The following is a 22895-nucleotide window of genomic DNA, read 5'->3' as shown; positions in this document are numbered from 1 at the left end:
AGGGGGAAAGAGACTCGCCCGCGCCGGCGGCGGAGTGCGGGGTCCGGTGACAAAAACCCAGGGGAGGGACGACGGATGCGGGGAAGGGGGAGGAACAGAAACAGGAAAGACAGAAGTGGAGACAGCGACACAGAGAGAAACCCGGGGAGAGGCACTGATTTCTCCCCCCAACACACACACCCTCCCCGGCTCCACGCTGGGCTCCCGACCCCTCCTCCTCTCCTCTCCCCTCGCCAATCTCTTCCCTGGGTCCAGACGCTGAGCCTGTCCGAGCGGTGTCCTCTCCCACTATGTCTCGGACCTCAGGTCCCAAACAAGTGCATGCGGAGAGTAGGGAGGCAAGGGGGTAACCAGAGGACCCTCTCCTGGCTCTGGAAAAGCCCCCAGAGCCAGCCCGTGCCCACCTCTGGGCTGTCAACCTCGGTTTCCAAGTTAAACGGACACTGGGAAGCCAGACCGGATGTGTCTCCGGGCTCCTCGCCGGCAAGCTTCTAGCCCCCCGCATCCCACCCCGAGTCTGGCCAGGAAGAGAAAGGGCATTTGCCCTCTGTGCCCGGTGCACCCGGTAACATCACCGAGCCTCCTGGCAAGGCAACCCCCAGTTGGCAGCGCTGGCCCCATTTCACAGGCCTTTACACTGAGGCTTAGCAGAATCCAACACGTGTCCCCAGATCGCGGTTGGATGGCAGGTTGGCCTCACTCGTCCAAAGCCTGACTGCAGACTGAGGTCTGCCAAGGTAGTGGGAGGAACTTCACGTTTATTGAGTGCCTACTGCATGCCCTATCAGATGTCTCCACGGCAACCCTGGAGGGCAGGGATGATTTTTATCGCTGTCCTGGGACGGACGAGGGGAAGTTAGACTGCGGAGAGCCCGCTAGAAACCCCAGACCTGGCCTGCCGGGTGGCCAAGGGAGATTCGAACCCACCGCCGCTGGCGCGCACTTACCCAGCCCACGCCTGGCGGCCAAAATCCTGATGGCTGCGGAGAAGCCGAAGACGCCGGCGGAAAGTTGGGGACGGGTTGGCAAAGAAGACGGGCGACGAGGGCGGCGAACGCGGGCGGCGGGGTGCGCGCGGGGCCGGGGGCTCAGGCAGGAACGCCTCGTCCTCGGCCGCCGCCACCGCCGGGAAGGCCGCCAGCTGCAGCTCGGGGATGCGGCCCAGGCCTTGCGGCCGCGCCATAACCACAGGGGGCGCGGGGCAGCCCCGCCTCAGCGGGCGCTGGGGAGCAGCGCCGCCCGCCTGCCCCGGGCAGCCCACGCAGGCCGGCCGCCCAGCCCTGGGGCCCACGGGCCCCACCCCGCCGGGCCGCCTCGGCCCTTCCGGCTTCGCTCTGGGGCCGCCCCTGGGGCGGGGCGGGCCTGGGGCGCCCACACGGCTGCCGAGGGACACCCCTCAGACCGCAGGGCCCTCCCCGCAGTCCCCTTAAGGTGCTTACAGTCGCCGGAAGCGCCTCTACAAACATCGGGGGTGCCCCCCCGCAAATCCCTGGAGTGTTCTCACAAACCGCTGTGGCCCTCACTAACCTCAGGGGCATCCCCAAGGTCTTTCAGATGTCCCCAAAATTCCAGAGAATGTCCCAAACATCCCTGAGTTGTCCTCACACAATCCAGAGGTACCCCCAAATCCCTGAGTTCCCCCCCAAAAGCCAGAGATGCGCTGAGAGGCCCCATACACCCTGGGACAATCCCATAGCTTCCTAAATGTCCCTTACTGATGTCCTCATTGTTACCGATATATCCCCACAAACTCCAGGGGCACCCTAAGAATCTCAGAACACACCCACAAATGAAACTCCTTCAGATCCCGGGACCATCACCAGGTTTCCTCAGAAGTCTCCAAAATCTCTTGGAGCACCCCCACCACCCCTGAGTCATGCAGAGGCCCCCAGAGTACCCCTAGAATTTCCCACAGCCACCGAGCATTCCCACAGTCTGCATGAGGGTCCCCCAAATTCTGGGGTCCCTCACAGACCCTAAGATGGCTTCCACAGTCTCTCGGATGTCCCCCTCAATCCCTGAGTGGCTCGGCAGCATCCCGGAGATGCCCCCACAAGTTCAGAGACACCAAAATAACCTCAGGGGTGTCTTCAGACTCAAAGAGTGCTCCCATGTAACCATGTAGCTGCCATCAAAATCCATAGACCCCAGGGCCACAACCAGATCCCTCCATAGTTCCTAAGACAGTCCTATATCCCTAGGCTATCTCCCCAAACCAAGATAAACCCACAATCCTTGGGGACACCTCCAGAATGCCCCCCACAGCTTCTGAGACACAGAAGCTGAGTGAGTTTACAAGCCCCTAGAGGCTCCTAAGATCTGCCGCCCCCCCCCCCATCCTCCCACCCCTTCGGATCTCTGAGGCCCCTTAGAACTGGGGCCCTCCACAGCTCACGAGGTGCCCCCAGAAGCCGAACCTCCCCTCGGCAGAGCAGTACAAACAGATAGGAACTTTCTGGAGTCCCTTCGGTGGCTCTGCCTGCCCAACCACTGTGATTCTGTTAGGCACATGTTCGCCACTTTCACAAATGAGGAAGTGGAGACTGAAGTGAAGATTCTTGAACAAAGTTAGCCAGCTGGTTATAATTCCAGAGACTCCCCCAACCTGTCTGCGGCCCTTTGGGGTTAGGGAAGTGGGAAAGAAAAACAGAACGAATCTCTATTTTAGGGCCATGCCTCTATGAATACCTTTCTCCCTCTACCTTTTGGCTCTGTTGTCATGGGCCCCAGAACTGGCTGACCTAGGCTTGAGTCTGGCCTCTGGCACTTAGTCATTTGACTTTGGGCCAGCCACTTCATTTCACTGAGCCTCAGTTTTCCCAACTGTAAAATTGGCATAATAATACTATGCATCTCCTGGATGGACAATTAAAAAAAAAAAAAAGCCTCAGAAAAGTGTTTGGACATAGTAAACACTCACTGAATGTCAGCTATGATTATCTGACAAAACATTTACAGAGAGCTTATAATGCACAAGCCACTGTACTAGCAAGATGATACAAGGGTGCCTGGGTGGCTCAGTTGGTTGAGCGTCCGACTTTGGCTCAGGTCATGATCTCTTGATTTGTGGGTTCGAGCCCCGTGTTGGGCCCTGTGCTGACAGCTCAGAGCCTGGAGCCTGCTTCGGATTCTGTGTCTCCCTCTCTCTCCGCCCCTCCCCTGTTCACGCTCTGTCTCTCACATTCGCAAAATAATAAGCATTTAAAAAAAATAAATTCTTATTAAAAAAAAAAAAGAGGATACGGGGGGGGGGGGGCGCCTGGGTGGCTCAGTCGGTTGAGCATCCGGCTTTGCCTCTGGTCATGATCTCGCAGTTCGTGAGTTCGAGCCCCGCCTCGGGTTGTGCTGACAGCTCGGAGCCTGGATTCAGCTTCGGAGTCTGTGTCTCCTCCTCTCTCTGCCCCTCCCCCGCTCACATTCTGTCTCTCTCCAAAATAAATAAACATTAAAAAATTAAAAAAAAAAAAAAGGATACAGATGATGATGATGATGACGATAGCAACTAATCTTCAGAATGCCTCCTGGGCATTTAGTACCTCTAGCTATGATCTTATTTAATCGTCATTAAATACCTGCAAAGTGATATATTGTTGTCCCCATTTTGCAGATGGGAAAACTGAGTCTTGGCGAGAAACAACCTGCTCGAGGTCACACAACCAATGAGCGTCTGAGCCAGGCTCGAGACCAGTGTTTGCCACCCTTTATTTCATTATTGCCCCCTCCCCCCAAGAAATAGCCTGCTTAGACAGTCCCAACTCCTAAACTGCCTTCTCTATGAAATATTAAAGCCACCGATACACAGGCATAACTCAGAGATATTGTGGGTTCGGTTCCAGACCATTGCAATAAAGTGAACATCACAATAAAGCAAGCCAAATGAATTTTGTGGTTTCCCAGTGCGTGTAAAAGTTATGTTTATACTACACTGTAGTCTACTAAGTGCGCGTTACGTCTAAAAAAAAATGTACGTACCCTAATTGAAAAATACTTTGTTGCTAAAAAACGCTAACCATCATCCAAGCTTTCAGCGAGTCCATCCTTTTGCTGGTGCAGGGTCTTGCCTTGATGTTGATGGCTGCTGACAGATCAGGATGGATGTGGTAATTTCTTAAAATAAGGAAACAATGACGTTTGCCACATTGATCGAGTCTTCTTTTTAGGAGTCAGTTCTCTGGATCATGTGATGCTGTGCTTTACCCACCGTAGAATGACTTTCTTTCTTTTTTTTTTTTTTTAAGTTTATTTATTTATTTTGAGAGAGAGAGGGGCTAAAAGGGGCAGAGAGGGAGAGAGAGAATCCCAAACAGGCTCTGCAGTGTCAGCGTGGAGCCCGATGCAGGGCTCGAACTCACGAAACGTAAGATCATGACCTGAGCCAAAATCAAGACCTGGTCACTTAACTGACTGAGCCACCCAGGAGCCCCCAGAACTTTTTTCAAAATGGAAGTCAATCCTCTCAAACCCTGCTGCTGTTTTATCAACAAACTTTACGTAATATTCTAAAACCTGGTCATTGCAACAACCTTCACAGCATCTTCCCTAGGAGTAGATGCCATCTCAAGAAACCACATTCTTTGCTCATCCAATAAGAAGCGACTCCTCTTCCGTTCAAGTTTGATCATGAGATTGCAGTGAGGCAATCCTATCCTCAGGCTCCATTTCTGATTCCCACCACACCTGCAGTGACTTCCTCCACTGAAGTCTTTTCTTCTTAAAAAAACAATTTTTTTTTTAATGTTTATTTATTCTTGAGAGACAGAGACAAAGCACGAGCAGGGGAAGGGCAGAGAAAGGCACAGAATCGGAAGCAGGCTCCAGGCTCCGAGCCATCAGCACAGAGCCTGACGCGGGGCTCGAACCCACGGACCGCGAGATCGTGACCTGAGCCGAAGTCAGACGCTTAACCGACTGAGCCACCCAGGCGCTCCCCCCACTGAAGTCTTGAACCCCTCACAGTCATCCACAAGGGTTGGAGTCAGCTTCTTTCAGGCTCCTGAACCTGACATTCTGACCTCTTCCCACGAACCAGAATGTTCATAGTGGCATCCAGAATGGCGAAGCCTTCCCAGAAGGCTTTCAATTTATTTTGCCCAGATCTATCAGAGGAGTCGCTTTCTGTGGCATCCATAGCTCTACAAAATGGATTTCTTGAGTAGGAAGACTTGAAAGTCAAAATTACTCCTCAGTCCGTGGGCTGCAGAATGGACGTTGCCTCAGCCGGCATGAAAACAACATTGATCTCATTGTACGTCTCCATCAGAGCTCATGGCTGGCCAGGTGCACGGTCAATGAGCAGTAATATTTTGAAAGGAAACTTTTTTTTTTTTGTTTGTTTGTTTGTTTTGAGCAGTAGGTCTCAACAGTGGGTTTAAATTATTCAGTAAAACCACGTTGTAAATAGATGTGCTGTCATCTGGGCTTTGTTGTTCCATTTGCAGAGCACAGACAGAGAATCATTGCAATCATTCTTAAGGGCCCTAGGATTTTCAGAACGGTAAATGAGCACCGGTTTTCACTTAAAGTCACCAGCTCCATTTGCCTTTAACAAGAGAGCCCTTTGAAACTTTGAAGCCAGGCATTGACTTCTCCTCTCTAGCTATGAAAGTCCTACATGGCCTCTTCCGATAGAAGGCTGCTTCGTCTACACTGAAAATGTGTTGTGGGGGCGCCCGGGTGGCTCAGTCGGTTAAGCATTTGACTTCGGCTCAGGTCATGATCTTCCCGACCAGAGTTCGAGCCCCGCGTCAGGCTCTGTGCTGACAGCTCAGAGCCTGGAGCCTGTCTCTCTCTCTCTTTCTCTGCCCCTCCCTGGTGTACGCTGTCTGTCTCTCTCTCAAAAACCAATAAATATTTTTAAAAATATATTGAGGGGTGCCTGGGTGGCTCAGTCGGTTAAGCGTCCAACTTCGGCTCAGGTCATGATCCCATGGTCCGTGGGTTCGAGCCCCGCGTCGGGCTCTGTGCTGACAGCTCAGAGCCTGGAGCCTGTTTCAGATTCTGTGTCTCCCTCTTTCTCTGACCCTCCCCTGTTCATGCTCTCTCTCTCCCTGTCTCAAAAATAAATAAAAAATGTTAAAAAAATTAAAAAATATATATATTGAAAAAAAAAGAGAGAAAATGTGTTCTTTAGTGTAGCCACCATTGATCAGCTTAGCTAGAACTTTCTGGATGCTTTCTGTAGCTTCTACATCGGCACTTGCGGCCTCACCTCCGTCTTTGATGTTACAGAGACAGCTTATGTCCTTAAACTTCACGAACCAACCTCTGCTGGCTTCAAACTCGCCTTCTGCCGCTTTCTCACCTCTTTCAGCCTCCACAGAACGGAAGAGAGTGAGGGCCTTGCTCTGGATGAGGCTTTGGCTTAAGGGGAATGTTGTGGCTAGTTTGATCTTCTGTCTTGACCCCTAAAACTTGCTCCCAAGTCAGCAATAATGTTGTTTTTCTTTCTTATCATTCCTGTGCTCGCTGGAGTGGCACCTTTAACTTCCTCCAAGAACCTGTCGTTTGCATTCACAATGAGGCTCGCTGTCTGGTACAAGGGGCCTCGCTTTCAGCCTACGTCAGCTTGCAACACTCCTTCCTCACGAAGCTTCATCAGTTCTGGCTTTTGATTTGAAGTGAGAGATAGGTGGGACTGTTTCACTTGAACACTGAAAGGCCATCAGGGTGACTAATTTTGGCCTAATTTCAAAATTGCTATGTCTTAGGGAATAGGGAGGCCCAAGGAAAGGGAGACACTGGGCAACAGTTGGTCCCGGGAGCAGTCAGATCCCACACTGACTTTCATCGAGGAAGTCTGCGGTCTCTTATGGGTGCGGTTCGTGGCGCCCCCAAGTGGTTACTCTAGTAACAGCAGATGGATCACAGAGGACCAGAATAAATCTAATAATAATGATGAAAAAGTTTGGAAACATTGCAAGAACTACCGAAATGGGACACACAGAAACGAGATACCGCATGCAAAAAATGCAGTATCTCTGGGGAGCTTGGGTGGCTCAGTCCATTAAGCGGCCAACTTCGGCTCAGCTCACGATCTCACAGTCCGTGGGTTTGAGCCCCACATCAGGCTCTGTGCTGACAGCTCAGAGCCTGGAGCCTACTTCAGATTCTATGTCTCCCTCTCTTTGCCCCTTCCCTGCTCATGCTCTGTCTCTCTCTGTCTCAAAATAAATAAAAAACATTTTTAAAAATAACAAAAAGTGCAGTAACAAAGCAAGGTATGCCTGTACTGTGTATCTGTTTATGTCCTATGTGTATATTTGGGCTTTGTACATAAATGTAAGATTTATGTATACCCACCCAAGAACCAACTTTCACCCCCTTGGAGGTAATATCACCTCGTTGGGAATGCAGGGTGTCCCAGTCTTGGCACTATTGACATTGGGCACCAGATAACGCCCTGTAGCACCTCTCTCCAGTCATTAAACTAAAATGTCTCCAGCCATTTTCCACATGTCCCCTGGAGGCCAGAATTGCCCTCAGGTGAAAACTCCTGCTCTAAACCCACTAAGACCCTTGTTCTGGCCACCGGGACCTCTTGGTCCAGGCACAAACAGAAAGGAAGAGCATTCTTAGGCACCTGCCCTCAGGTTTCCCTGCACTGTTTTGCTGATTCCTCAGGCCAGACTTTGGAAATAGCGTTCTGAACAGGCCCATTTCAGAGATGGGGAGCCTGAAGCACGGGAAGGGGAAGTGACTCGGCCAGGGTCACCCGGACCCTGTTGTCTGACGCCAGAGACTGGGATTTTAGTCACTAGGCTACACAGGCCCTTCACGGTTCAGTCTGTTTCCAGCTCAGTGAGCTTTGTCCCTTCCTAGCAAGTCAGAGATAAACCGAACCCTAAAGCCAACCTTGACCATAGCCTGCGAAGCCCTACGTGAGCTGCCCTGGCACCTCCTTGCCTCATTTCCTTCCACTCACCCTTTGCTCACTCTGCCCAGCCACACCTGCCTCTCTACTTTTCCTAGAACATAACAGACATGCTCCTACCCCAGGACCTTTGAACTGCCTGTTCCCTCTGCTTGTCACCTTCTTCCCTCAGGCTCACCGAGCCTCCTCTGCCACTCCATTTAGGTCTCTGCTCAAATGTGACCTCTTCAGCCAGGCCTTCCCTGACCCCAGGATCCCTCTTCTCTTCACGTCCCACGTGGCATCATCTGGAACTATTATAGGCCTTTATTTGTTATTCCTTCCTCACCCACTAGCCTGAGAACTCCAGGACAGCAGGGACAGGGTCTATTTCATTCTTTGCTACTGCCTGAAGATGTGCAGTCAGTGTCTGTGGAATGGATGGCCACATGAGGAAAATGAGGCTCGGACAGGTGAAATCCTGTCCTCGGGTCACACAGCAAGTCAAGGGCAAAGACTGGATTTGAGCTCTTACTCAGGAGTGAAGACAGTGGGCTCAGTGCCCCCCAAAACTCTGTCCTCACCTGGTCAGTTTGCAGTTCCCCCAGGCCCAAAGCCCTACCTGCGACTCAGAGCCCGCAGTCATTCTGTGGCTGGTGAAAGAGGGGGTGCCCTTGCAGCCAGGGCCCAGGATTGTACTTAGAGGGTGCCCCCCTTTTTCCCTGCAGATGTTGGGAGCCAGTTCTCAAAAGCCCCAGCTCCTGGCTGCCCAGCCCCAACGGCGGCCATCTCGGCCTTACCACAGCCCTGGGGACCGGCAGATCTTATCCACAAAGGCTTAGTAAGGAAAAAACTGAGGCGCAGGGAGGCATGATCATGGGCCCCCGTCCCACAGCGAGTCAGTGGGCAGGGCTACAATCCGATTCTTAGCCACCAAGCTGGAGTCCAGGAGTCCTGGGTCTTTTAACCCCAAGTCTGCCCTTCCTCACTGTGTGACCTTGGCCAAGTCACTTCTCTCAGTTTCCTCGGCAGGAATAGAGCGCCAAAGACACCGGGAGTTAACACGCAGGTTGGAGGCCCCGGCCTGGGCCTGTCCGTAGGTGAGTCCGGAGGAGACTCCGCATCCTCAACTTCTCCACCAAATTCCTCTGCATCCGCCAGGCGGCCGTCTCCACCGCGCTCGGCTGGATGGGGATTGCCGCCTGGTCCCGCCCGGGGAGGGCGAGGACCTCACCCGAAGCCTGCGGTCGGTCGGCCGGCCTGGCGCCCACTCTCTGGGGCGCTCGATAAGCATGATATAATAACCTGGGGCACCCGGTAGTGGCGGCGGCGGCGACTTTGTTCTGCGCGGGGACTGGAGTCCCACAGGCGGGTCCGGACTCTGAACGCACACTCAGCCTGTGCCTTTCTCATCATCCAGCAGAGGGCGCGCGGAGGGAGGGGCGCGAGGAGGGACCCGCTCCCAGGCCACCGCCAGGGATAAGGGAGAGCCAGAGAGGAGGGCGAGCAAGGATCCAAGTGGAGACAGAGGCCACGGGCTAGAGGGTGACCCCAGTCCAGCTGCTTCAACCTCTCCCAGGGGCGCTGCAGCGCCCTCCCTCGGCGGGGAGAGTTTGGGGGTACAGAAGGGCACGGGGGTGGGGCTAGGGGGTCGGTATGTTGGCCCCGCCCCCAATTCAGGCAAGTTCCCCCCCCCCTCCGCCCCCACCATCAACAGAGTCTTTCTCTTCCTCCAGCTCCATCTGCCTCTTGACAGATCGTGGTGGTGCCGTGACTCAGCCCCGCAGGGCGCCAGGAGCACAGGCTCATGCATCCCCAGGTCTGGAGGGGGGTTGTGGATGCCATCTCCGATGGGGGGCAGTGCCCTCTCCCTGAGGGTTCCTGTGACTCAAGTCCGGAGGGCTGTCTGGATCCCGTTTTTGGTGGCTGCATGAACTGCAACGTGGGTAGCACTGGAACGCCCTGTGCGCACTCAGGGAACCCCCTTTCTGGAGACACAGGCTGGCAGAAAGCCAATTCTAAGGAGCCAGGTTCCCACTGGCGGCCTCTTAGTTTCCCCTTCCTCCTTCCGCCCAGGGGTGGGGGGAGGACACTGGCACCAAGGCCACAACCACTGCAGGCTACACAGGCCCACAGAGAAACAGAAACCTGTACTTGAGGTTCCTGTTTTTCCTTCCCACCCTGAAGGAGCAAGGTCTACCCAAGCCCCACCTCCTCCCCTGAGTGCAGGTCCCTGAGCGACTATCTACGGAGCACTCACTGTGTGCAGTCCTTTACACACATCCCCATTCGCACAGAACTCTCAAACACCCCCCCCCCCCCACAGAGCAGTGCCAAAGCCCTACTTAACAGACAGGGAAACTGAGGCTCAGAGAGGGCGAGACACTTGTGCCAGGACCCCAGGCATCAGACAGATGGGTGTTGGGATCTCGGCTTTGCCATTTCCTGGTTGTGTGAGCCTGGGCAAGAAGGAGAAGGGACTTTGCCCCTCCGGGCCTCCGTGTGTCCAGCAGGAATACCTGATGAGGCACTGGAGAGGAAGAGACGTGTAGGAAAGTCCCCAGCATGGAGCCCAAGAGTGAGCCATTACAAGATAGACGCCACTAAGATAATGATGATCATTACCACTCAGCTACTGTCCCCAGAGAGTCAGCAGCCCAGAGACTAGGGTAGGGGGAGTCTCTGGGGCCTTAAAAAGGAATAGGGCCCCCTGCACTCTGTTCCTTCATTCATCTCTCAGGACAGTGACCTGAGCCAGTTTGGCACACAGCCCTTGGTCTTGGCATTTCCTGTTGATTCCAGTTTTGTTTTCTTTCAGCTTCTCGCTGGTTCCCCTTGGGAAATAGCAGGCTGTGTGTGCTGGGCCCATGGCACTCGCTTCCTGCTGGGGGCAGGGGCGCTGGGTCTGGGTATGTCTCCAATGGGGATGGGGGGTGGTTTGGGGGGGCTGTAGGGCCTGCTGGAAGTCCCCAGAGAGAGCGAGAATTGCAGGGTCACAGCCCAGAGGGGCCTCCCTCGGGAACTCCGGCCATAAGAGGCCGGGATTTGACCGTCTTAATGACGTCCCAAGCAGAGGGGCACCCATGGGGGTCAGACAAAGCACACAGTCGAAGCCATCGGTCATACATGTCACCAAAGCACACAGTCAGACCCCGAGCACCACTAGAGCAGGCACAGTAACTGAGAACACCAGGTGGTAGAGGGAGCACACTCCGGAAGTCAGAGGACTCCTGGACACGGGGGACAGAGGCAGCTGAGAGCATGTCACTGTCTCAGTCAATGTCTCAGTCAATGTCTCAGTCAATGTCAACAGTCCCGTTGACACAGTCACATTGTCCCGGAATGTACACATCACAGTGCCACCATCGCTGCATCCCCGGAGCGCATACACAATCACTGCCTCAGGAGCACACACGGTCACTGTCACAATCGCTGTCCCAGAAGCACACAGTCACACGATCCTGGTCCTGGGAGCTCACGCAGTCATACTGTCACAGTTACCGTGACTCTTAAGTACACAAGTCACACCGTCACAATCGCTGTCCTGGAAGCACACCATCACTGTGTCACCATCACTGTCTCAGAAGCACACACAGTTCCACTGCCATAATCACTGTCCCCAGAGCCCACATAATCCTATGTCACAGTCACAGGGCCCCAGAAGCCCAGGCAGCGCATGGAGCGAAGGCAGACCCAGCTAGGCATACCCCACCAGCTGGAGCCACCCCAGGTCAGTGAGGATACCATTGGAGTCAGCCCAACACCTCCCTCACTAACACTGTCCCCTCTGGGAGGCAGAGACTCCCCTACCCTGGGCCGGGATCGTGCACCCCCTGGACACTCTTGCCTCCCTCCCTCCGGGCAGCTACTGAACCTAACACTCCTGTCCTGAGAGGAAGCTCCAACCCGGCACACAGGCCCCCAACACAGTGCTCCCCCCAAAACCCCCTCTGGATTTCTGACCCCAGCTGCTTCAGGGCGAGTCCCCCGAATGTCCCCCGCACAGTCCTCCACTCCCCAGGATGGCCAGCGCCCCTCAGCCTGGAGGAAACACTGGGATCCTAGGAAGCGGCCCCTTACAGTGCCCTCGAGATCATCCACAAGCGTAGTGAATCTAGCTGCCAGTTCAGTGCCCCCAGGAAAGTCCCTTCAAGTACCCAGCTTAGCCATGTTCTGCACCGTCACCAACTAAGGGTGCAGACTCCAAAGCTGCAGCCCTGAATCGAGGCGTCGTTACTACCACATGCAGCATGGCGCCCCCCAAGTCGACCCCAGGATCAGCTTCAGTAGGAAGGGTATTCGGGTACAGGGCACCACCAGGGTCGGGTCCCGGACGCCCCCACAGTGGAACACCCCCCCACACACACACACACCCCCGCTAGTCACTCAGACTCCACCCGCGGCACAGCGCCCCCTGCGGTCGGCGGGGCGAGTGGCGTCTTCTCTGCGCGCCTATCCGCTCCACGCGCGTCCGCCGCCCGGAGTCTTACCGCTTGCAGCTGCCTCCGCTCGCGCCGCCGCTGCCGGTGCCGGTACCGTGGAAGGACGAGGGCCAGGACATGCGAGAAGTGCGCAGGCCGGGCCGGTCGCCGGTGTCCACGGCGTCGGCGCGCTCTATGGGCCGGTGTGGCGGCCGCTCGGGCTCTGCGCGCTCCGCGCTGTCAGAGTAGCCGCGCTGCTGGATACGGATAGGGGTCCGCGGCTGCCGCCACAGGTGCTGTGGGGGCGGCTTCAGGGTGGCCTGGCCCTCCCGGGGCCCGGGCAGAGACAGAGACAGGCTCCTCTCCGAAGGGGCGGCCGGGGGCTCCATGGCGCCGGCCCCTTCCTGTGCCCCGGGGGGGCCCCGGCCTCTCCGAGCTTTACCCTGCTCAGCGGCGCGCTAGCCGACGCGCCCGGGGCCCCGCGGGTGCGCCCGGCCTCGCTGGGGCCATGGCGCCCCGGGGACAGACCCGGGGGCGCTACGGGCCGATCGCCCCCGGGCCGGGCGCCGCGGCTTTCGGTCGGCGGCCGGCGCTCTGCTCCGCGCCCGGCAGCGCTCTCCGCGCTCGGTACCCCGCTCCGCGCCAGCCCCGGCTCCCCCGCCCCGTCCCGCCCCTCCCCGCCCCCCGCCCGCCGCTCTGTCAGCGCCGCCCCCCTCCTCCTCCACCGTCCGGGCCTGTGGGGGGCAGCCACCCGAGGAGGGGGGCCCTCCCCGCCCACGCAGAGCCCCGCTCCCGGAGGGGAGGGGGCGCCGGAACTCGGCTCTCTCCTAAGCGCCCTGCCTAGCCGCGGCGTGCACGGGAAAGAAGGAGTTAAACGGTTAATCCGATCAGGAAGGAGACACCCGACTGGTTGCCGGTGTGTCAGTCAGTCCGTCCATCATGGCGGGGGCGGAGCCCTATGCTGGCGTGTCCTCGCCGCTACCCCTGGTCCGGGGGGAGCGTGTGGGGAGTGGTCCCGGTGCCACCGACGCGGTCCCTGCGGCTGGCAACGGCGATGTTCCGGGATTCTCCTGTTGGTGGGTCGGAAGATGGCAACGGTGTGTGCCCGGTGCGGGATGTGCGTGCACGTGGCCCCTTCCGAGTGTTGTCTGTGTTTTCCGTGTCGGCTGGAAGTGTGTGCGCGCACGTGGTTGGCTGCTGCGGTCTGCCTGTTTCTCTGGATTTCGCTGTGTGTGTATCTGTGTGTCTGTGGGTGAAGGAGGTGTGCGCACGTGTGCCGCTTGTTTGGCGGGTGTGCGCCTCTATGGGGTCTGTTCTGGTGGCCTGGGGCTGTGCATGTGTACCCACGCGTTAGGGTGTGTATTGTTGGTCTGTGCTTGCGGAGTTGTGCAGGCAATTCAGCCTCCGTGGTTTGACTGTGGTATGAGGTAGTCTATACGTGTTGGGGTGTGTGTGTGTGTGTGTGTGTGTGTGTGTGTGTGTGTGTGTGTGTCTGTGGTCGGCCTGAGGGCAGCTCTGGGGTGTTTCTGGGGTGTGTCCCTTTGGTCCCCGTGTGGCTCCAGGAGGACACCGCAGCTGCCCGCCCACCGCTCTGTGTATCGCCGCCTCTTGTAAAGCCCTTCTGCAGGAGGTAAACTGAGGCAGGTCCCCGGCAGCCGCGGGATGCATCCCCATGCCCTTTTCAGGCGAGTAAACAGCCGCGCCTCCTCTCCGCGGCCCCCGCCGGCAGAGCCCCCCTTCCGGCACCTAAATCGGGAGTCGCCGTGACTCACGCTCCCGCCTCCCCCAGCGCCGCGCCGAGCGAGCAAGCAGAGAGCGAGCGGGATCTGAGCGCCACCCTCCCCCCATCTCTGCCGCCCTGGCCGCGACGGAGCCCTGGTGGTGGCCGGGCTTTGGGAGCGCGTTCGCCCGCGTGCCCCCACCTCCTGTGGCCGACGCGCTCTCGGATGCTAAACGGTTCTGGTGCGCGTCCCCGGAACCAGGTCCCCACCCCCGCGATCCCCCCCTCGTGGACTCCCCCGGGCAGGCCGTGCCGTCTGCCACCGCCCTCCTCCCCCCCCCCCCGCCCTCCCCGCACTGTTCTTAAAGGAAAAAAAAAAAAAAGAAAAGAGCCCGTCTCCAACCCCCACAGCCGCTTTTCTCCCCTCCCGAGGGGGCTCCAGGCGTGGGCGAACGCAGAACAAGAACCCGCCCCGCATTAGCAGCCGCAGGGTATCCCAGAAGCTAGAACTGTGTCTCCCACTTCTCTCAGGGACCCTCCCCCCGCAGTATACACCCAGAATGGCTTCTAGGTGATTGGCGAGGGCTGTCAGTCCTCCCCAGATCATTTAAGGGTCCTGGGCTGGGCCAAATGCTTTGAGCAGGGGAGTGAGTGGAGACTGTAGCGTTGGCCCGGGCTCTGGGTGGGTATCAGGGATGGGGGTTGGGGCGAGGGCTCGGGCCCCAGTCCGGGGTTGGGAGGGAGGTTTGCAGAAAAGGAGCACAAGGCAGTGGGCCAAGGCTGGTGTTTGGAGCTCTGGTCTGAGTCTGGGATGGATCAGATTGGACCTGAACCTGGTAGAGAGTAGAAGGATTATTTGGGGGGAGGGGGAGGAGGATATATTAGACGGAAGGAGGGGGGGGAACGACAGTCATTTCCCTCCCCCAACTGGAAATGAAGCATTTTTACCATGACCTAACCGGAGACCCTGGAGACCTCCAATTGAGTAGATAAGGGGACAGGAAGAGGCTGGAGAGAATGGTGGCCTGAGGAGGGCAGCAGGGGCAGGGGCCTGGCCACTTTCAAACTCATCCTCAGCCAAGATGTGGGCTGCAGTGCCCTCGGAGGACCCCAGATGAAAAAGAGCAAGAAACTATGTGAAGCCGGGGCTCACATATACCTCTCACATCTACCCAAGAGAAAGAAAAATGCCAGGCCAGCCCTCCTCCAGGGTCTCACCAGCCACTTTAAGACCTGGAAGAAAGTGCATCCTCCCAGGATAGGAAATAGGGGTGCACAGCTGACTGGTGGGAGACCCACCCCCTAGCCTCTCCCCGCTCTCTCATTGCGGGGGCATCTTTGGGGACTCGAGGGCTGAAACCCTTTCCACAGGCCTGCCTCTATGCTGACTCAGCCAGCTGCAAAATGGAAGGGATTCCTAGAGGCCGCAAGGGGAGCCTTTGGGGAAGGGATGTCACAGCCTGATGTACTGGGATCCAGGAGAAGATCCAGCTGGTTTTGTGAAAAGCCAGGGGCCTGAAGCATGGAAAGGGCTGGCGGCTGGACCTAGCCCAGCTTGCCCTAAATCTCCACCCCTCCTCCCAGCCTGGTCCCCTCCTGCCTACCTGTCGGCTTTGGTGATGGAAATCCTTGGAGGGACCAGCAATGGCAGCGTGGTGGGCCTTGGTGGCAGAGGGATCCCAACATCCAAGGGCTCAGTCTCAGCCCAGCCCAGGCCAGGACCTGTGGAAAGGCGACGGCGAGGGCGTCGAAGGTCGGCCCCCAGCATGTTGGCACAGGTGGGCTCGGGAGTCTCCCACAGCCTCTGAGGAAGGACGAGGGCAGAATAAGGGCGCAGCCAGGCTGCTCTGAGCCCCTCCCTCCAGTAACACCCTTCTCTAGACACCTGAGAGAGTGGCTGATGGGGATATAGGCTCCTCGTGTCCCCCTCACGGCTTAGCCACTCGCTGATCCCTCCCTTATATCTAAGGGGTGCCCCTTCTCAGCCATAATTCTTGTAGGGCTCCCTTTCGATGTTCCGGTCCTGGGGCTCTGGGTCCTTATGCCTGTACACGCTGTGCTTCACTGTGAAAACTCTCTAGCACATCCCCACACTCCACGTCTACGAAAGCCCCTCCTGGCCTCACAATCTGTGGCCCCTCCCCCCTTCGCATCACAGACCTTTTTAAGACCTTACCCCCAGCACCCCTCCTCCACCCACTTGAGAAGCCCCTTGGAAGCTCCTGCTTTCGGTCCCTGGGCTGAGAGCCTCTTGATCCAGGCAGCAGGAAAGTAATGGGATCAAGGGTGTAAACTGAGGCACAAGGCGATGGATGACACTCCTCAGACTTGAGGATATGGAGAAACACTTAGTGAACAACCCGTTGGTCACAAGAGGGCGCCCGTCCCCCGCCGCGGCCCAAGTCCCGCCCCTCAGCCCGGGCCCCGCCCCTCGCACCTCGTCCCGAGTCCCAGCCACGGACAGGACACTGCGACTCCTCTTCATCCCGCCAACCTAGCGCGCCGTTGGGGCTGCGGGGGTCATGCTGGCGCGGGCCAGCGCCTCCTGAAGGACCAAGCCGAAGACATCCGCCATTAGTGCCCTGGGGCTCCCCCTGCCGACCGAGCCTGAATCCTACCCCCCTTGCTAGTTTTCGCTCCCGAGGCGTGACGTCATCGAGTAGCTGACGCACTGGCCGTCGGTGACGTCGCTCGCCCGTTGCCAGAGCGACAGCTGACGCACGGCTGGGGTCTGGACGGCGTCAATGCCCGGGTTGGCCACTGGGGGGCCGGGAGCCTCGAGACCGGGTCGCCCCAGCCCCCACCCGTCCTCCCGCGGGGGCTTTCCCCGGCCTGGGGATCCCGCAGAGAAGACCGGGAGCTCCCAGAGGCGGCCGCGTGTGGCGCGTGGTCCGAGCCGGGGGCCGGAGGAAGCGTCTCCTCCGAGCTGTTGGGATTTTATGCCTAAACCCGAAATAGCTCCGATGTGCGGGGGCCGGGCACAGCGAGACGGCGGCTTGGGCACAGATGGGGGACGCGCAAGCAGAGGCGCGCAGAGACAGACAGGGACGCGTGGAAATAGAAACAGACAGACAGGGACACAGACGCCGCTCCCGATGATGAATGCGCTCTCCTGCCGGCGATCCTGGTCTAAAAGCCTGGATGGAGGGGGAGGCTGGTTCACTCCACCTTCGCACCCAGGTGCCGTGAATTACTGCTCCGTGGCCATGGGTCAATGACTTTAACTCTCTGAGCCTCAGTTTCTCCTCTGTGAAATGGAATGATAAGCCCTGCAAGGTCCGTGTGAGAATGAAATGAAATCAGACCTTGTTGAATTCCCACAGGACAGTGTCTGGCGCTCAGTAAGTGCTTAGTACTGCCAACACCTGAGCCTGCGAGAGCCTGCTAGAACCCATGTCAGATCATGTCCCTCCTCTGGTCGGAGCCCTCCGTGGCTTTCACCTCACTCAGAGGAGAAGTCCTCAAGAGGAAGCCCACACAGTTCTGCAGGATGTGCCCAAGCACCTCCCTGTCCTCACCTCTTACCATTCCCTCTCAGCTCCTGCTCTAGCCACACTGGTTTCTTGGCTGTTTCTGCACCCACCAGGCACGCTCCAGTCTCAGGGCCTTTGCACCTGCTGCTCCTTCTGCTTCCTCACTTCCCTTAAATATCCACTGGACCCTCACATTCTTCAAGTCTTTGTTCATATCTCACCTTTTCAGGTGTTTCTCCCGGAGTTTCTCTCCATCCCACCACGTTTAAAGTTGCTAGCCCCTCAGGACTCCTAATCTCCCTTATCCTGCTCTATTTTTCCCCCCGGGACTTATCCCCTCATAACACACCATGTAATTTATCTATGACACTCATGGTCTCTTCCCACACTAGAATATCAGCTGCAGGAGGGCAAGAATATTTTACGTTTTATTCATTACCATATCCCCAGTGCCTAGAACCGAATCTGGAACATAGTAAGTCCTTATAACTATTTGTTCAATGTCCGGTTATTATTTTGAGGGCGTAACAGCAGAATTATAAAGTTCCTAGCTGGGCCCACTATGGACTCGCTACTCTGCCCCCTACTTTGGCTGTTATTTCTTTTTCTTGCCTTATTGCACTAACCAGCACTTCAGTTCAGTGTCAACCAGTAGCAGTGAACGTACATATTATCTCCTCAACCTAGGAAGAGCCTGTGACAGACAGTCGTTGAACAAATGGATGAATGTGTAAAGATAGCTTGAAGGTCACCTCCACTTCTCGGCCAAACCGAGCCAGTCGGTGTTCTGAGCCCCTACCGCTGCTTATCCTGCCCCCAAGAAAGCACTCATCATTCTGAGTTGTCATTATCTGTACGAATGGTGCCCATTCAACACGGCCCCCCACACGTAGTCTCAGTGAATGCGGAATGAACACGAAGGACACAGGGAGAAAGAACGACTCCCTCTCTGTGAATGTGGTCAGATACACAGAAAGAGAAAGGGCCATGTAGTAAGGGCCAGGTTCAGGCTCCGAAGTTACACTCACAGACCTGCATTCAGATCCTTGCTCTGCCCCTTCTTAACTGTGTACCCTTGGCCAAGCCACTCAGAACCCTACCTGTGCTGCATAGTCGGTGCTCACAAAATTAGCCATTATCCTAGTAATAATAGCAATTAGCATCATGGTGGTTGACTGTGTGGAGCTATGGACGGACATGGAAGACAGCAACACATTCACAGAAACCTCCCATCCTCCCCCTAGACCCACTGGCTGACTCACTGTTCCTCAAACCCTTCACACATATTCAGACCTCAGGGCCTTTGAACTTGTAGTTCTCCTGACCCAGAAAACCAGACTCAGATATCCTGTGTTCCTCCCACCGCCCGATCTCCTTGACCACTTTCCTCTTGTCTCTTTTAGACCTATAACATTCTAACAAGATACAGACTCTATTATTTTTATCAGTTATTGCCTGTCCTTTGATTAGGACATGAGGTGGAGACCTTGGTCTATTTTGTCTCCAGCTGGATCTCCAGTCCTAGGGCCATGCTGGCATACAGTAGGTGCTCAACAAATATCTGCTGAATGAATGAATAAATCCACTTGACTCCCTTACCTCCTCAGGCCTCTGCTCAAAAGCACCTCATTCCAGAGGGTTTGTTTCCTTGACACAGATGCCTCCTTCCATTCCATTGCCCTCACGCGGCTTTACTTTTCTTCTCAGTTCTCCTCACCCCTGACATATCATATATTTACATTTCTGCTTTCAGCAGCCTGAGTTCCACGAGGGCAGGGGATTTTTCAGTCCTGTTTTAGCTGTATCGAGACCCAACTTCGCAGGCATGTGACCTGTGCCATCGCTCGCGGTCCCACGCTTAGAAGGTTTAATGCACTGCCCTTGTCTTGAAATGCTTCATTCCTTTGCCCGGGACCCCTGCCTTTTCCTCTTGCCCTGGGCTCTTCGAATTCTGTGGCCAGATCCCCAATGCCTGAAACAGCCCAGGGGTTTGCAAAATAAAGGAAGGAATGGAGAAGGGGATGGCCAGCAAAAGCCCTGCAGTCCAGGGGAGAGGGACAGAGGCACACAGCGCCGCTGTCCAGACCCCTCTGTACATCTGCGGAAATCGGCCTTGGCAGAAACCCAGGCATGGAAGGCAGGGCCTCACGAACTGGCCTGAGTGCCCGCGGTAGAGGGGTGCCTCTAAGCCTGCTTTCCCTCCCCTGGGCAGCAGGCGGCTGGGAGGGGGGTCCAGATGGCAGAGCAGACTGCTCTGGGCAGCTGGCACCAGGCTCGGGCTGAGTGAGGCTGCTTCCCTCACCCAGCTTGTCAGCGTGATCAGCCAGCGGCCCAGTCCGGGGGGCCCTTGGCCCAGCCTGACAATAAAGCGCTGGCTTCAGCCAAGCCCCCCGCCCTCAGAAGGATGGATGGCTGACAAGAGGGCAGGAAGTGAGGATAAATGCCCTTATCCACACCTCGGCCCTCAGCATTCAGGCCTGAGAAGTAACAGTTACTAATTAGCTCTATGCCTGGGGCTAAAGCAGGGCTGGGAAGGACTTTCAGGGACCCCAGGCGTGTGTGTGTGTGTGTGTGTGCGTGCGCGTGTGCGCGCGCGTGCATGTGTGTGCATGAGACCATACACGACTGTTGATGTGCAACTGAGCAAATGGAACTTTCGGTGAGTCTGTGACGTTGCACAGCTGAAAGCAGACCATGCGTGCTGGAGTGTGTGTACCTGACAGGCTGAAGCCATACCAGCCTATGTAGGTGTGAGACTGGATGTACCTCTGTGTGATTATGGTATGAGTGTGTATGTGGGGAGAGGGGACAGTACGTGCCTGTCGATGCAGTGGGAAGGAGCATTTCACAGCAGTTAGAAATGCAGGTCTGGGTTCGAATTTTTGCTCAGTCACTCCCTGGCTATGTGGCCTCGGGCACATTCTCTGGCTATGTCGGCTCTGGCCTGTATATGGTGTTTGTTAGTGAGATTATGTCTGTCTGGATTTAAGTGTGCGTGTGTTCGAAGAGTAATTCAACTCCTCTAGGAGGTTTTTCTGGATACCCAACCTGAACTGGACCCTTCTATTTTTCTCTCTTGCCAGTCTCCTAATCATCACTGGTTTTTTATAGATTTGTGTTGTTTATTTTTCTGTCTTCTCCATTAAATGTCACCTCTGTGGGGGGCAGGGAGTTGCATTCTGTTCACCCCAGCACCTGGCATATAGTAGGGGCTGAATAAATACTTGTTGAACAGATATGCATCACAGTAGGGCTGTGTCTGTGTTGGTATAGAGAGAGAGGTGGGAGCTGGCTGGGTATCATGGGTTCCTGGAGGGTCCTGTGCTCAAAGCTGGTGTCTGTTTTCTTCCTTTCCTATTCCTTCAGCCATGCTCACTTTATGAAAATGATGCTAATGCCTCAATTCCCTGTATTGCCTTTGACAACATCTTCCCCCTTTTCTGGGTCTTAGGGACTCACTCCCCTCATCTGTAAAACAGAAGGATGGATCGGTTCATGATAAGCCTCCTTCCTGATCTAAAGTACTATGAAAATAGTCTTCATCTAATACCCTCTTTAATTCATTCAACATTTATTGAGCACCTATTGTGTGCCAGGCACTGTTCTGGACCCGGCCCTGCCCTCATGGAGCTCCAGGGAATAAGGGAGGCGGATACCCACCAGAAATCTCATTCCCACCCCCCCCTCCCCAACCAGATGTGTCATTTAATCCCAAGCACCCTTACCCCGGTCATTCTCTCTGCCCTATAAGATTTTATGGGTCTGGATTCGCCAGTGGGTATCCCTCTCTTCACACACTGACCTTGCTCCCTCGCCAGGCTCAGGTATAGGCACGGCAAGCATCAGGCTGTTCTTGTTGGTTGCTGTAGCCCCACCACCTGGCTACAGTGCTGTGGAGCATAGTAGGCACTTGGGAAATACTCTGAAATGAGCTCAGAAATCAATGACGGAGCAAAGGCAGGCTCCCATGCATGACCTCATGAAATCCTTGGTGTCCTTACCCACTTTGCAGATGAGGAAAGCGAGGCTCAGGGAGGCAGAGCCGATGCGAAGTGGTGTGGGGCTGTGGGATGCAGCAGAGAAAGCCTAGGTAGCTCAGAGGACCACCAGCCGCCCACCCCTACCTCACAGGTACGAGAGACACAGCAGAGGATGCGCTGATGGGGGGGGGGGGTGGTGTGGGAAACCCAGGGACGGTGCACATCAACTCGGAGGGCTCCGTGTCAGTGCCCAGCTGGAGATGCTTTGCTGGCAGATTAGGAAAGTCTTGGCGCTGATGGGGAAGCTTCCGGCGCCCTGTCCCCAATTCTGGGAGCTGGGGCTCCCAGGACCCCGTTTCACTGGGGCCGGTCGGCTCCAGTCTCCAGAGCCAGGGAGAGACCTCCACGGCTACCCGGGAATCGCTGGCATCTGGGGTCCTCCCCACACACCCACAGCCCGGAGGCCAGCCTGAAGCCCTCAAAGGGCGTACGGGTGGGCCCCGGCTTACTTGGGGAGCGGGGAAAGCCCACAGCGTCCTGGTCCCCTCCCTCCGGGGTACCGGGTCCCCTTCCCCACCGCAGCTCGCAGCCCGAAGCTTACCTTGCAGTGGGGCTGGGGAGGGGATGCCCGGCCCTCTCCGGCCTGAGGGGCGGGAGGGGACAGGGGTGTCCAGACCCTTTGTTTGCTGTTGTGTGTGTATGTGTGTGTGCGCGACTGTGAGACCCGCTGGGGTGTGGGTCCGTGCGCGCGCGTGCCCGGGCCTTGACGGCCGCGGAGGTGCTGGACTGCCCGGGCTGGCGGGGAGGGGGGGGGGAAGGGGAGGGGGAGGAGAGGGGGACTCCGCCGCCCCCGCCCGCCCACTCGCGGGTTTGAAAGATGCTCGAGGGGGAGGGGTTGGCAGCGGGCGGGCGCTTTTGTCTGGATGGCCCCTCCCCTTCCCTGGGTAGGGGAATCCCCCCCCCTCGGGAGACCTTCAATCCATTTCCTCTAGTCCCTTCTCTCCAAACACCCTTGGGGTAGTCTGGGAAAAAGCGCCCCTTACCCGAGGGGCTGGAGCTCCTCCCATCTCACCCGCCCCCACGGAACGCCCTTTAATCTGAGATAATCTTGGCCTTAGGCTGCAACACGGCCTTTTATCCCGGTATCAAAACGAGGGTTGGGATGTACGCAAGGGTGCAGCTGGGGTCGCCCAAGCTCACAGTAATGGAGTCTTTAGAGCCCCGGCCGAGGAAGGGGGCCCCAGACCAAAGGGGAGGGGCTACGAACGATTCTAGAGTACCACCACGAGGAAAGCCTCCTTCCGCACCTCCACGATCCCCTTCCCGTCCCCAGTCTGCGCGGGGCCTGGAGCACACAGACCGTTGGCTTGACATTAGCGACACCCAGCGGTCGCACGGGGAGACGCCGCGGACAAGGCTCCGGAGACCGTTAGGGTGATCCGGGTGATTTTT

At 56.7% G+C, this 22895-nt stretch overlaps 1 protein-coding gene across 4 annotated transcripts in view; it reads right to left on the bottom strand.

The window, feature by feature from the left end:
• PDE4A (phosphodiesterase 4A) overlaps positions 1 to 21481 on the bottom strand; it is a 44820-nt gene extending 23339 nt beyond the window's left edge. Inside the window, exons 1-3 of one of the 4 annotated variants that reach the window (XM_019817453.3) lie at positions 21266 to 21481; positions 16428 to 16535; positions 15595 to 15794 (exon numbers count right to left, since the gene is read on the bottom strand). In XM_019817453.3, the coding sequence (XP_019673012.3) occupies positions 15595 to 15794; positions 16428 to 16475 (248 nt within the window). In that variant the 5' untranslated portion in view covers positions 16476 to 16535; positions 21266 to 21481. Of the gene's footprint in view, positions 1 to 947; positions 1286 to 12339; positions 12874 to 15594; positions 15795 to 16427; positions 16549 to 21265 lie in introns of those variants that run through there. The other 3 variants (XM_023245276.2, XM_011289052.4, XM_023245278.2) reach the window with 3 other exon arrangements.
• Positions 21482 to 22895: the final 1414 nt, after the last annotated feature.

Source organism: Felis catus, chromosome A2 (genome assembly GCF_018350175.1).
Source record: "Felis catus isolate Fca126 chromosome A2, F.catus_Fca126_mat1.0, whole genome shotgun sequence".
In the NCBI taxonomy this organism is placed as follows: domain Eukaryota; kingdom Metazoa; phylum Chordata; class Mammalia; order Carnivora; family Felidae; genus Felis; species Felis catus.
This window is presented reverse-complemented; position numbering and strand designations above follow the sequence as displayed.